Source organism: Helianthus annuus, chromosome 15 (genome assembly GCF_002127325.2).
Source record: "Helianthus annuus cultivar XRQ/B chromosome 15, HanXRQr2.0-SUNRISE, whole genome shotgun sequence".
NCBI classification, from domain to species: Eukaryota; Viridiplantae; Streptophyta; class Magnoliopsida; order Asterales; family Asteraceae; genus Helianthus; species Helianthus annuus.
The window spans coordinates 170,506,920-170,520,854 of NC_035447.2; the positions used below are offsets into that span (position 1 = coordinate 170,506,920).

Sequence of the window (13,935 nt, forward strand, 5' to 3'; positions counted from 1 at the left end):
AAATAAAATTAAAATGAGAAAATAACGAAAATAGCCAAAGACCAGGGTTGACTTATGAAAATAGCCACCTCATGCGTCCTTGGAGTGGCACATCACGGATTCAAATGCACGGGATGCGTCTGGAAACAATGGGATGCGTCTTTGGAGCGAAACCCAATAGAAAATGGACACGTGGCGGCAGACTCCTCCAAGGGGTCAGACAGACTCCTCCAAGGGGTCAGGCAGACTCCACCAATGAGTCAGGCAGCCTCCTCCGAGTGTGAGATCCAAGGCGTCAGGCCTGACCCCTTGGAAGAGTCTGCCTGACCCCTTGGAAGAGTCTGCCTGACCCCTTGGAAGAGTCTGCCTGACCCCTTGGAAGAGTCTGCCTACCCCTTGGAGGAGTCTGCCGCCACGTGTCCATTTTCTATTGGGTTTCGCTTCAAAGACGCATCCCAAGACTTCCAGACGCATCCCGCGCATTTGAATCCGTGATGCGCCACTCCAAGGATGCATGAGGGGGCTAGTTTCGTAATTCAACCCAAGTCTTGGCTATTTTCGTAATTTTCTCATAATTACTACCTGCATTCCCACAACGAGACATGACTTGGCGAATAAGCGATAGAAGAAACGGAAATGGTTTTGTCTTCCATATTGTACGAGTACATCATATTGCCCATTTCATCGCGAATGTGTATATAACCCTCTAACTCAGACGCAAACACACGGCTGTAATAAATAGAGCAATCACCAGAAAGATCTACGAAAAATACGGCGCCTTTGAGGTTTACCATTTCTTCCCACATCATACTAGCGACATTCCGTCTAAACAAACACACATTACCAAGTGTTTTTCTTGTAACCCCCCAAAGACTTGTGACCTCTTTAAAAGCTACTCTAATATAGAACAATTCCGTATTTGATCCTTTCAGTAACGGTATCGATATGGGAAAATGCGTGGTGACGGTATGGGAAGGGCATTTCCCAACTCGCGAAAGTTGTACCGCTGGTTGTGAATCGTTAACTCTAATGTCAACTTGTATGAGACTCTCACCGTTATTACACAAGGCGTATACTTTACCATTGTAAGAAGTTGGGCATTGTAAAATGCCGTCATAACGGCCGTTTATTCTCGCCAGCTGCCTGTTGTACGGCCTTCTTGTCCATGTTAACCGGTCTAGTTTATACCCGAGCTGACAAAACACAAAGGTACGTTCTCCAGTTATCGTCAACAGGAGAACTGACGTCGGATCATCAGGTGGGGACGACAAACAACATTGTCCAACAGATTCCGAAGCGTTTAAACTCAAGGGGGGGAGGTTTATGAGCTTAGACGTCGCTGGGTTCCAAAGCGACCACGTGTTCTTCTTTGAGAGAATCACCCAACCGTGAGAATGTCCGCGAATAAGTCTACCGAGTAACTCGGGTATTCGACAGTTGTAATGGTACAGCTGGTCAGGTATCCTGTAAAAAGTCTGGTATCTACTGCCGTCGAGGTTCTGAGCGACCAACCATGGGTAGTTTGCCGATAGGGGAGGGAACTGAGTACCACACGCAATCAGCTTTCGTTCCATCTGATAATATTTTTTTTTTTTTGAACTTAATTAGTGAAACATATATGTGTTTATCAGTTAATGAATCACTGAGCTAAACATAAAAAAAAAATTAAAAAAAAAAAAAAAAAACATATATAACTTTACAGATTTTTAACTTGTTTTAGCATAACAAAAGCATTAACTGTAGATAATATTTTTTGGTCTCTATACAAATGATCAAATAATAACACATAGAAAAAACCTATGTAACACAACAAATAATGATAAACCGATGTAACGTGTCCCTCTAACCGCAGAAAAAACATCCGAATGCTACATATGGAATGACCAAAGATGAATATATAAGACGAGTAGACGAAACAATAACTTCAAAACTGTACAGAACAAGTTCAAAACACGACATCCTCAACCTTTAACAGGGCGGACCTACCTTATAGTAAGGGGTAGCCCCCGCCAGTGGCAGATCTAGGAATGTTTTCCACCAGGTTCCTTTTGGTAGATTTTCACTAATTCTCACAATTTTTTTCTAAATCATACAAGATTTCCACTAATTTTTTCTATTTTTTCCAAACCGAGGGGTTCCTGGGAAACCCCCAAAACACCCCTGGATCCGCCCCTGGCCCCCGCTACCCCTTGATGGTGGTAGTGTAAATTTTGGAAAAAAATGATTTTTTTGCCCTTTTTTTCAATTTCGTCACCCTTTTTTGAAACGTTACTCTATAAGGATTTTCTATATCCGCCACCGACCTTTAACGTATCAAACTAATACTCAAGTGCAAATTCTTCTTCACTTTATTATTGTTAGATTATGGATCAAGTACACATAGGCTATGAAACAGAAACACCACAGATGAGTAACTTTTAATAATATTTGTTCTCTATACAAGTGATCAAATAATAACATAGTTATAACAATATAAATAACTGAAACAAAACCAAACCTATTCGATTGCTGCAGGCAGCCTTGATTTGTGTAAGGGGAGAAGAAGGGGTTGTATTTTTTTTAACAAACGAAAATTTGAATTCTAAATTAAAATAAACAATAATATATTTTTTTAGATTGATAAATGAGTTCGAAAACTATTCTATTTTGGATAAGATTTGATTATAGATTTTTTTTAAACTTAAATTATTAATTAGATAAACTTATATAAGGTAAAGATTAATTAATTTAAAAAAAAATTCTAAAGTCTAAAATTTAATAAAGGAAACCGGTGAAAAGGAAATTAGTTTAAAAAATGGAAAGAAAATCCATTAAATGAGAAGGAGATGCCGAGATGGTAGCTTTTGGGCCGCTGCCCTACAAGGCAACAAGGCCTGTTAAGCCCAGTATCCAGATCACTCGGTTCCATGGGCAGACCTACCCTTTGGCCAGGGTGGGCGGCCACATCCCTTGGAAAAAAAATTTAGTGTATATTTTAGACAAAAAAACCCGACCGCACTCCTTGAAAATGTGGTTGAACACCTTCTCCGCACCCCTAACAAATAATTTATGGGTCCGCCACTGCCCGGTTCACTATCAGGATTTGCATTGTTATAAAACGAACAAATCTACGGTACGGTTACATTAGAGCTAGATGCAGCGGCTAGCATATCTTTCATCTGTTTCATCACGCGACTCGCGGTGTGCTTATTGTAGCTTTCACCAATGTTTTCTTTGCACCACTAAAATTTGAAGTTTGTTATTCTCTCCAAACACTTCCTTCTAAGATTTTACACTTTATACTATTTCTAAGGCTATAGGGTGTGGGGATCATGGTTGGGACATGATTTGCCACCTAGGAACATGAATGGAAGGTTACACCACCCCCTTGATTGATCCACCATGGTTTGCATGGATTAAACCATGACAACCATGGTCCTCCTTTCTATTTTTCAACAAATCATTTCATTTTTTCTTTAGACAAAAATAAATTAATAAAATAAGGGGCTAGTGGTTTGAGTTATGACCACACCCTTAGGGTAGTGGTTTTGGATGGTGGATTAGAGGTGGGTTACATGGCACTAACATGGAGGGTCATGATGGTCATGAGGGTCATGACCACACCCTATAGCCTAATGATAAATATTAGTATTGTATGTGGTAACTTGTTCATTTGTCTAATTTAGTTATTAACAATCTCCTTCAACGCTTGTTTTACGTGATGTTTCATGAAAATGGCAAGATATTAGTTGCTTCTGTTTAGATTTATCTAACTTTGTTTTATACGTTACGAGAATTTCAATATATGACGGACAGATAACCTATATCTTATCACGGGAAGTGATCAATATTAGATGTGTTGGGATGATATTCACTACAAGTCCGGGCTTAACATGCGAATGGTATGAATAGCCAAATTAATTGTGCTTTAGTTACTAGAGTTATCCTTATTACACTATTATAAAATTGTTGTGTAATAATATTTACTCTTGCTAGCGCATACTATTAATTACTCTAGTTATTTGTATCATTCGCCAACGGCTGTTAAAAATTGTTTGTATTTTATCCTAACACTATATGCGTTCACCTGGTGTTTAGTGCTTATTTTTTATTCCACAACGTATATTTTATCTAGTTAATGTTTATACATGAGATTTGACTTTGCATTTACATAAAGTGGTGTGTCGTATGTACGATATCTCAACAAGATGCAAACGTCATGTGAACGTATTCATATTAGTAGGAAGATACCACGTCTAAAGCTAAAGCATGATCGCTATTCGAACAACTCATCATATAATAACTCTTTTTAAAATTTCCTAGGATGTGATTTTAGAAACCCTTTTCGTCCAACACTCACATTTATTACTATGACGAGCACTAAACTTGGATTAATTATATCCGAAAATAAATATATAGAAAATCATGCATTGAAAGTACAAACAAACAATTTTTTAGGCTTGTCCAATTCATGAATACCTCTTATCTTTTTCTACAAACAAACAAACTCTTGTAAGTTAGTTCTACACTTTGATGAAAATTTATAAACAAAAATTCTCTTTATATTTAGTTTTAATATTTAACCTAGGATTTGTTGAGTATTAAGCCACCTGATCAAGTGGACATCAGAAATGCTTTTCTGATCAAAGGATAAGAGGATAAAAAGATAGGGTTATCCAATCTTCTCTGTTCCCCATTATTCCCGGATCATGTTTGTGACCTTCTTTCTCTTTCTTCAATCTCTATATAAGAGATTCATTTGTATTGTAATCTTTGTACCTCACCAAGAAATATAAACTCCTAGTTACCCGTGGACATAGGTCAGTTTAGACCGAACCACGTAAATCCTTGTATTCTTGATTGTGGCAGATTGTGAGAGCAGAAAGTGTGTGTGGTCCGAGTTTGTGTGTGAGAGAGTTCGATCCTAACAGGATTGAGCAAAGAAAACTGATAACCCGATATAACCAATGCTAAAAATTATAGTTTTAAAAAATAATAGATTATCCAGTTTCAGCTAGGCACGTATAACCAAGTAGCTGACCGATATAACCGGACTGAACTTACGGACAATTGCAGGTCAACCCAACCCAACGAGAATCGTTACATATAACAGCAGAAAAGAGTCTCAAAATAATTTGATATGCCGAAATGCAACAAAAATTATAGTTCACAGCATTAAGTGTATTGATGCCAATCTTTTACCTCATAAGCCCGTTATTTGGCCCCATTCAAATACAGTTACAACTACCAAACTACAGAAGAAAAAATAAAATAAAAAATAAACCCGTTCATGGCATGGTTGACTTTAGTCATCGTCACGCCGACCTTGACATTTGAGCACCACCCGTGTTGTTAGCATCCCTTGTTTTAGTTGGCCTACGACCTTTGTCGGGCCCACCGATCACGCCCCATTCTTCAAACTGCCTTTGTCTTGCTCTAGCGCGTTCTTTCTCTTCCTCGGATTTTGAAGCATAACAGTAGGGACACGTAACACCATATTCCCACTCTGGCGATTCCATGTCAGCGTCGCTCACGGGTTTCTTGCAGCCGTAGCATAGTTTGAAGTTTCCCGGCACCAGCCCGTGCTTGACGGAAACTCGTTTGTCAAACACAAAGCACTCGCCCTCCCAAAGAGACTCGGTTTTGGGGACTTCCTCTAGGTATTTGAGTATCCCACCTTGTAAATGGTAGACCTAATAAAATAAAATGTGTTGTGAATACCATCCACAAGAAATACACCGAAAAACCTTCATAAACAACTCAAAACGAGCTCTTTTGGTTCAATCGCGAAACACATTTTGTATTGATTTTTTAAACATTTTATAAATAGTTAGTATGTCAAATATGATTACAAAATCATATTATTCCAATTTTCCACATATAACATCAAACCGGGCAGGTCAATAACGGGTCAAAACTAGAGCTGCAAACGAACCGAACGTTTGGCGAATAGTTCGTGAACTGTTAGGCGGGAAATTCGTTTGTGTTCGTTCGTTTAATAAATGAACGAACACGAACAAAAAAATTGGTTCGTTTAGTTAAATGAACGAACATGAACAAAAAAATTGGTTCGTTTATGTTCGATAGTTTGTTGGTGCTTTTAATTTTTATATTTTATTTAAATCCTTCAAAACTCTGACAAATTAAATACTTAATAAGTTATAAGTATCGTTATATTATGTATTATGTTCATGAACGCTTGTTTGTATTCATTTGTTTTCATTTGTGTTCATGAACATTAGTTTGTGTTCGATTGTGTTCATGACCATTAGTTTGCGTTCGTTACCTAAAATTAACAAACAAATGTGAACATGTTGTTTTCCTTGATGAATGAACACGAACAGAGGATCTCGTTCGGTAAGTGTTCATGAACAGTTCGTGAACACATATATTTCCTTAACAAACGAACACTCAGTTCGTTTGCAGCCCTAGTCAAAACTGCTAATTTTTTAGTGTAGGCCAGGCTCACCCAAAAACACTTTTATTTAAAAAAATTAAAAAATAAAATAAAAACTTAATTTTCTACAATCAATCGGTGTCAAATATGATTAAAGATAGAATTTCAATAATGATCTAGTATTTTAGATAAAACAGCTATAAAAGGTTATAACTTAATAATACAATTTGGACCAGTTTTACCAGTTTCCTTTTAAGCCTTTCTTATTCATTTTGACCGTCTGACCCGTCATATATAAAACAAAACCAAGATCAACCAACTTTAAGATTAAGTTTAGAGTTAAAAGTGTAAGCTACACTTACCTCTTTAAACCCTTTGCTGAGAAGGAAACTTGAGGCTTTTTCACAGCGAATACCACCTGTACAATACATTGCAACACGAGGTGGAGATTTCTGTCCCTCATTTTGTTTGCCAGATAATTGATCATCGACCCATGATGGGAACTCCCTGAAAGCTGTGGTACGTGGATCAACTGCCCCTTTAAACTTGCCAATTCTTGTTTCATAGTCATTGCGCACATCAATAACAACCTAAGAGAACATCCATATAATTAAGTTTGTTTCAATTCTAGTTGGCAAAAAGTAACCTACAATGTTGTTCCCAAGATCACCCCTTGTTTCATGAATTTTCCAAAACCAAGTAGAGTAATAAAGTTGGCGATAGCCCGATAGAATACGTAAACAGGAAAATAACCAGCTATCAATAGGGCTGCAAACGAACCAAACGTTTGGCGAACAGTTCGTGAACCGTTCATCGGGAAGTTCGTTTGTGTTCGTTCGTTTATTAAACAAACGAACACGAACAAGAAATTTCGTTCGTTTAGTTAAATGAACTAACATGAACAGAGGTCGCGTCGCGTTCATTCATTTATGTTCGTGAACGTTCGGTAACGTGTTCGTGTATGTTCGATAGCTCATTAATGTTTTTATTTTTTAGATTTTATTTAAATACTTCAAAATTCCGACAAATAAAATATTTAACAAGTGTCGGTGTATTATATATTCTGTTCATGAACGCTTGTTTGTGTTCGTTTGTTTCCATTTGTGTTCATGAACATTAGTTTGTGCTCATTTGTGTTCATCGACGCGTTTGTTTCCTAAAATTAACAAACACAAACGAACATGAACATAAAATCCCGTTCGGTAAGTGTTCATGAACAGTTCGTGAACACGTATATTTCTTAACAAACGAACACGTTCGTTCAGTTCGTTTGCAGCCCTAGCTATCGGTCAAATGGAGAGAATTACCGTATCTGGATCACTGATCAATGAATTCCACTCATCTGGGCTGACATAAGTCCCAACTCTTTCATTAGGTGATACAGACGGCATTCCAAGCGAAACTATCTGCACCAAAAATAAATTTTAGGGAGGTAGAAATTACGACCCATGCACCAACAAAAGGGTTGGAAGGCATCCAAGGAATAAAAAGTCAAATGGGTCAGATATATAAATTTTGCAACAAAAGGGAAACATGCCAAATGTGTCCATGGTGTAGTTGTTAATAGCGAATAGCAGACGATTGCGACAAACCACCTATACGCTACGTAGTGATAGCGATGAAATAGCGGGCACTATTTTATATTTAGCAATACACTAGAAGAAAATTATAGAAATATTTTATATGTATATCAAAATACGTTGTTTTTATATGTATATTTAGAAAAATAAAAACTAAAATCCCGCTATTTTATGGTTAAATAAATAGCTAAATAAATCATTAGTAAACAATCTCTCCCTCCAACATAACTCTACAAAACTAATTACCTCTTTTTTAAGTTTCACCCTCACATGGTCCCATCTAAACGGTGCATCTTCTCCAGCAGCGAGTGGAGAACTGCTTGTATGTCCATGGTGGATAGCTTCTTCTTCAGGGCTTACAGGTGACTCTATTTGTCGGAGACCCTTTAAGCGATCATCAGACTGAATAAAGTCAAGAACTTGCTCAACTGATTTCCGGATGCCACATATGCTGCCATTGATTCCCTCTGGTGCAAGAATGATGCCACCTGAAATGTACTGAAAAGTATAAGTTCGGTGAGGGCCTGAGGAGTATGATTAACAAGGATAGACAGGGTCATGAAAGTATAAAACAATGAGGCCGGCTCTGAGAATTCATGTACCCTGTTCGAGCTCGAAAAAATGTGCCCTTAGGCCTTAACGAAATTGGGTATTGAGCTCATTAAAGGAATGTTAATGGGCTAATAACTAATCTAAACCATAAAAATAGTTTTGTAAGTGGGCCTATGTTGGTGTTTGTATGGGTATATCCTATTAATTTTTTTATTTTTACATATACATATCGGAGTTTTTAAAAAAATAACGTGCCCTTCGGTCCCTGGCCGGTGGTCCTTCCCGCCCACCTTCAGGGCCGGCCATGCAATGAACAGAACTAATAAAGGCCATTGTGTGAAACAAATCAATCTTTATTGATGCAGAGTTATGGCAGATTTGCTTATGCACAAGACATTACGGGGCGTTTGAAAGTGTGTTTTTAAAGCAAGTTTGTGATATTAAATGCTCATAATTAAATATTCAACTGTAAGAAAGTAGGTTGTAGAAGACCAGAAGATAATGTGCTTCTTTAATTTGAAAATGTAATAAAGTCCCGAGTGTTTGGCAAATTGTGACTATTTAAGGAATTAATTGAGAAGATGGCCGAAAATGACATTCTTTGTGAAAGTGATTGAAGTTATGTGAAGCCTGGTCATAAAGTCCCTCAAATTAGGCTAAAATAGAGATTAAAGAATAACATAATCCGTATTCTGTTTATCCAAACAACCCCTATAAGTCTATAACTGAACAGTTCATTTCCACAAACTATATGCAGTTAAACTTGAATGTCAAAAAGATCAAAAGTGATAAGCATACATCTCAATAATTACTGCAGCAGATATATGAACTTTAGTACCACAATGATTCTACAATAACACTCCATATATCAAAAACTCCTTGCATGCACAGAGCACCTCTAGCTAGGGGTGAGCAATAACCGAACCGTTAACCAAAACCGAACCAAAAAACCGACAAAACCAAGCCGAAATGAACTGAAAATAGGTTAACGTGTATTTTTTGTACCATCGTTTAACCGAAATTAACCGAACCGAACCGAATCATTTAAATCTTCATATATTTCTAGCTTTTATACATCCGTGACATGTTTTATACCTCTATTTCATGTATTTATACCTCCATTACATGTATTTTTAAACAAAAATTTAAGCCAAGGTTTGGTTTGGTTATTAACCGAAATTAACGGAACCGGACCGAAAACCAACAAACTAACCGAATAAACCGAACCGATGACTTCGGTTACGGTTACGGTTACGAATGATGCTAATAACCGAACAGAACCGTGCACACCCACCCCTACCTCTAGCTATCAATAAACATTCAATCAATTACACAACAATAACATTTGCCTGTGTATCCCTATCAATTAACATTACTTCACAATAATGAGTAATCACATCACTAAAACAACCAATATCAATAAATAATATATAATTTCTTCTAATCCGTTGGTTAAGATAACTCACCAGCTTCTCGCACAGGTCTTTCAACGGTTTACGCAAATCAGCATGGTCAGGAAACTCAGCAAACTTATAAAACGACACTACCACGAGCTGAACCGATTCATCCTCATCGATTCCAGAAACCGAAACCGGATTAACCGCCGCACACGACGAAAACGACGAAAAACCGTTGGAAACCGTAACGGCTTGAGGTAAAGTTTTGCAGGTGATGTGAGGAGTATGTGGATTGGAGAACAATGGAAGAAGATTAGTGGATCTAGTTGAAGATGATGATGGATTGATGTTCATGGAGGTGGAGCTAGGGTTAGGGTTTGGTGAAGAAGACGATAACATTTTCAGCGTGTGAAAGAGTAGAGGAGGTGTTCTGTAGCAGGTAACAAAGGGAAGAGATTGCATTGGAATATCTGAATTAATTAGGGGCTTTTCTGTCATTATCATGTTGTTGTTTACTTGGCTGTATTTTACACTTTACCCCCTCTAGTTTAGTGATCAGTTTTTTTCGGGTTTCGTGTTTCAGGTTTTTCGGGTCGGATTGTTCGGGTTTTTTGCCGGAAAAAAGTGACCCGATAACCAGGGGCGTAGCTTAGTGTGAAGTGGGGGGTGCACCCGCCCTCCCAATGTTTCGGTTGAAAGTGTAAAATTTCATATATTTTGTCCGAAAATTTTAAAATTATATAGGATTGTCTCCCTATAATGCCTCGTTTTTTCGCAGCTTTCCGTTTTTAGAAAGATTGTATCGTAATTCTATTTTCGGAGACTTGTTTCCTTTGTAATCATTTCTTATTTCGAGTCATTGTAAATCTAAGACTTTGATCGTACTAAAATTGATCTTTTATGTGATATATACATTATTTATACATGTTTATACCTTGATACATACATTCGTTTGATACATAATTCATAATTCTCATAAACGAAGGTTTAACTCGCAAACAACTATCGCGTATTCGTAATCTTAAACCTTCCATACATACAAAAGCTTGATCACTTAATTATAAGACTAACTTATATATTTTCGTCACTCGATTGGTGCCTAAACACCTATTATACAAACTTGTTTGCTACATATTAGTTAATCACATATTTTCTTCTATTTCATTCACTTAAAATATATTTATTTCACATAATAGGTCATGACACATGTTGATTATACATTCATACATCATAAATACATAACAAACACCTCAAATATACATCTTAAATGTCAAAAAAAAAAACAAGAACATTAAAGGCTATCTAGCCTTGCGATCGGAAATATGGCAGCCACTTTAGTCCTTTTTTTACTATCATCTCCCCTTTTTAAGTTAATAGATTAGTCATCAAATAGGCCCCAAAAATGGACATAGATAGCTGATTGTTCAGTTACAGCATTCATTTTCAGCCATCTATTCGCTTAATATTTTTGCTTTTTAATGGATTAACTCCCAACTAACCCTATTTAATACTCACCTAACTCAAACCCTGATTACTCCCTATAAATACAACACTTTCCTATTCATTTTTTCACTTTACCAACATTTTACACACTCCAAAACGCTGTCTAGTTCACTGAATTTTCGCAAGTTTTGAGCAGAAAGTTCCAGCCATTCTAAGTGAGTTTTAACTCACTTCTTCTACTATGTTCTTCTCATTTCTTCTTCTAAAACACTTGTATAACCTCTAGGAAGGTTTTCACAAGTTTGCTTGGGCAAACTAAGGTGAAATCTCACCATTTTTGAGGTCCAAAGTGCACTTTAAATTCTGCTTGTTTTTATCTTTTTGTATCTTCATGTTCTTATAGAAACTTGGTGGAACCTTGTCCCACCAAGCTCACAACTTAGTCCATGGTTGTGGGTTTGTCTTGAAGTGATTTCCATCAAAGTTTTGGGTTCAAACACCCATTTTAATTCAGTTTATACATGGTATTTGAATGATGAAAGCAAGCACAAGACATCATCTTCCATCTGATGAACTTATGACTTGTGAAGTGTGAACAAATGGAAGTTTTGGCTTTTCAAACTAAGTTCCACTCCTTCATTTGAACCTTGTGAACACTCTTGTGACTTGCTAGAATAGATTTATTTTCTTGTTATTCATGACCCTCTGAACCATCTTCGTGATGGTTTGTGTAGTAGTGAATCATATAATGAGGTTTTAACCTCCATGCTTGACATACATGATACTACATGATAATCTATGATTGGACTTAGTTTTAGGATGTTATTATTACTATATGAACTATACGTATCTATATAAAACATGGCTGAATTTGTGATGACATTCGAGTCATGATTGTTCGTCATAAACTTACGCTAAGATATCTAAGATTATAAGTTACTTGCTATGATTCCAATGGGCAATTTGGGACCCATGAAACCACCTGATATGGTGTCATAAATGAGCTATTAGAACTAGACATTATCTTGGTATACATACTTTTGATACTTAATTTCTAAATCTCGAATCTCATCGCTTCCTAAACATCATGTAACCTTACCATTTAATCCTTATTCTCCAACAACTCGTAACTCACGGCCGTCACTCACGGATAATCGGAAAGAATGTGCAATATTGTGAGTACACTTGACCCTTTTTTCGCTTTAATGCACTTTTGGGTGTAACATGTTTAACTTACCAAAATACACAAATCACACAAACATATTTATTCACTCAACCGCCATACATGCTATTTGTTATGCTTTGGTTTATGCTAGAATACATACATGCTACTTTTCATTAACTTAGCTAGCCCACCTTAACAATTATAGCGCTATAGGAATAGCACACCACTCGACGGAGTATTATTAAGTTAACATACTTTACGGTCTCGATTACTTCGGTGTCGAGGGATGCACATTATTATACATAACGGTTTCGTTCACTTCGGTGGCGACGGATGCACATTATTCGTGTGGGCACTTGGGTTTGACTTTTAGTCATGCATGCTAGTTAGAGGGCCCGAGGGGGTTCACCCCGAGGGCACTCCGACGCTCAAGTCAGTATCTTGTATGGTAAAGATAGTTATAAGTGCAAGTATAATTTAGAGATAGGGAGTAGAAGGGCAAGAGTTGTAAGGGAGATGGAGGAGAGAATAACCTTTTGTTGGGGAGATGTAATCTGCCTTTGATGTGCGTAAGCGTGTATAGTTTTTAATGTATATTTTTAAGCCCTTTTACACTTTTCAGCCAAGTTCTAAATTTATAAAACACGATATTTACTAATACTAAACAAACATGTCACACCCCCAAAATCCACACGTGGAGTATCACCGCTTGGGAGCGTGACTGACCAGGATCAAGCCACCAATCATATCGAACACAGCATTTAATAATAAAAGTAGATAATGTAATTCATCACGACATGATTGATGTTCAAAACCAAACATTGATTAAGTAGCGGAAGCATGTAAGTAAACCCAAAGTAAATAGTAATGTATGAAGTGTCATAAGTGTTTAATTAAGCATTCATGATCCATGCTCCACAACGACCTGCTCCTCCTTGTGCAAGCTCCAAATATCTAACAACCTGCAAGGCATGTAACAGAGGATCAACAAACTAGTTGAGCGAGTTCACAGTTTATAGTTCGGTATTTGTAACAGTGTAGTAAGCATTGTATTCGTTCATTAAGTCATGTATTGTAATAGTTCGTATCGCAGCCCTCTAGGCATGTATGCGATGATTAGAGAAAGTTCTCAAGTATTCTAGACTAGGTATGGTTGTATCGCGGCCACCCGGCACCTGTGCGAAGTTTTAGTGTATAGTTCGCAGCCTTCCTAGGCATGTGTACGAAGATTAGTCATATTATCGCAGCCAACCCTGGCATGTGTGCGAAGATGAGTCATATTATCGCAGCCAATCCCGGCGTGTGTGCAAAGATCAGTTCTATAAGCATCACTAGTCTAGCAGTATTTTAACCAATCACCTTCCTCACCCGAGGATCATATCACTACGTTCCATTATCTCGAGAAGTACAAATAAATAAATAAATCCCATTCCCACCCTGGGA

General features: G+C 37.3%; 1 protein-coding gene across 1 annotated transcript; it reads right to left on the reverse strand.

Moving 5' to 3' along the window:
* Positions 1–5,065: 5,065 nt before the first annotated feature.
* LOC110912771 (rhodanese-like domain-containing protein 7) lies at positions 5,066–10,397 on the reverse strand. The gene is made up of 5 exons (XM_022157575.2): positions 9,954–10,397; positions 8,182–8,433; positions 7,663–7,761; positions 6,718–6,945; positions 5,066–5,651 (listed from the first exon to the last, which is right to left on the reverse strand). The coding sequence occupies exons 1-5, from the start codon at positions 10,386–10,388 to the stop codon at positions 5,274–5,276; spliced, it is 1,392 nt and encodes a 463-aa protein (XP_022013267.1). The 5' UTR covers positions 10,389–10,397; the 3' UTR covers positions 5,066–5,273.
* Positions 10,398–13,935: the final 3,538 nt, after the last annotated feature.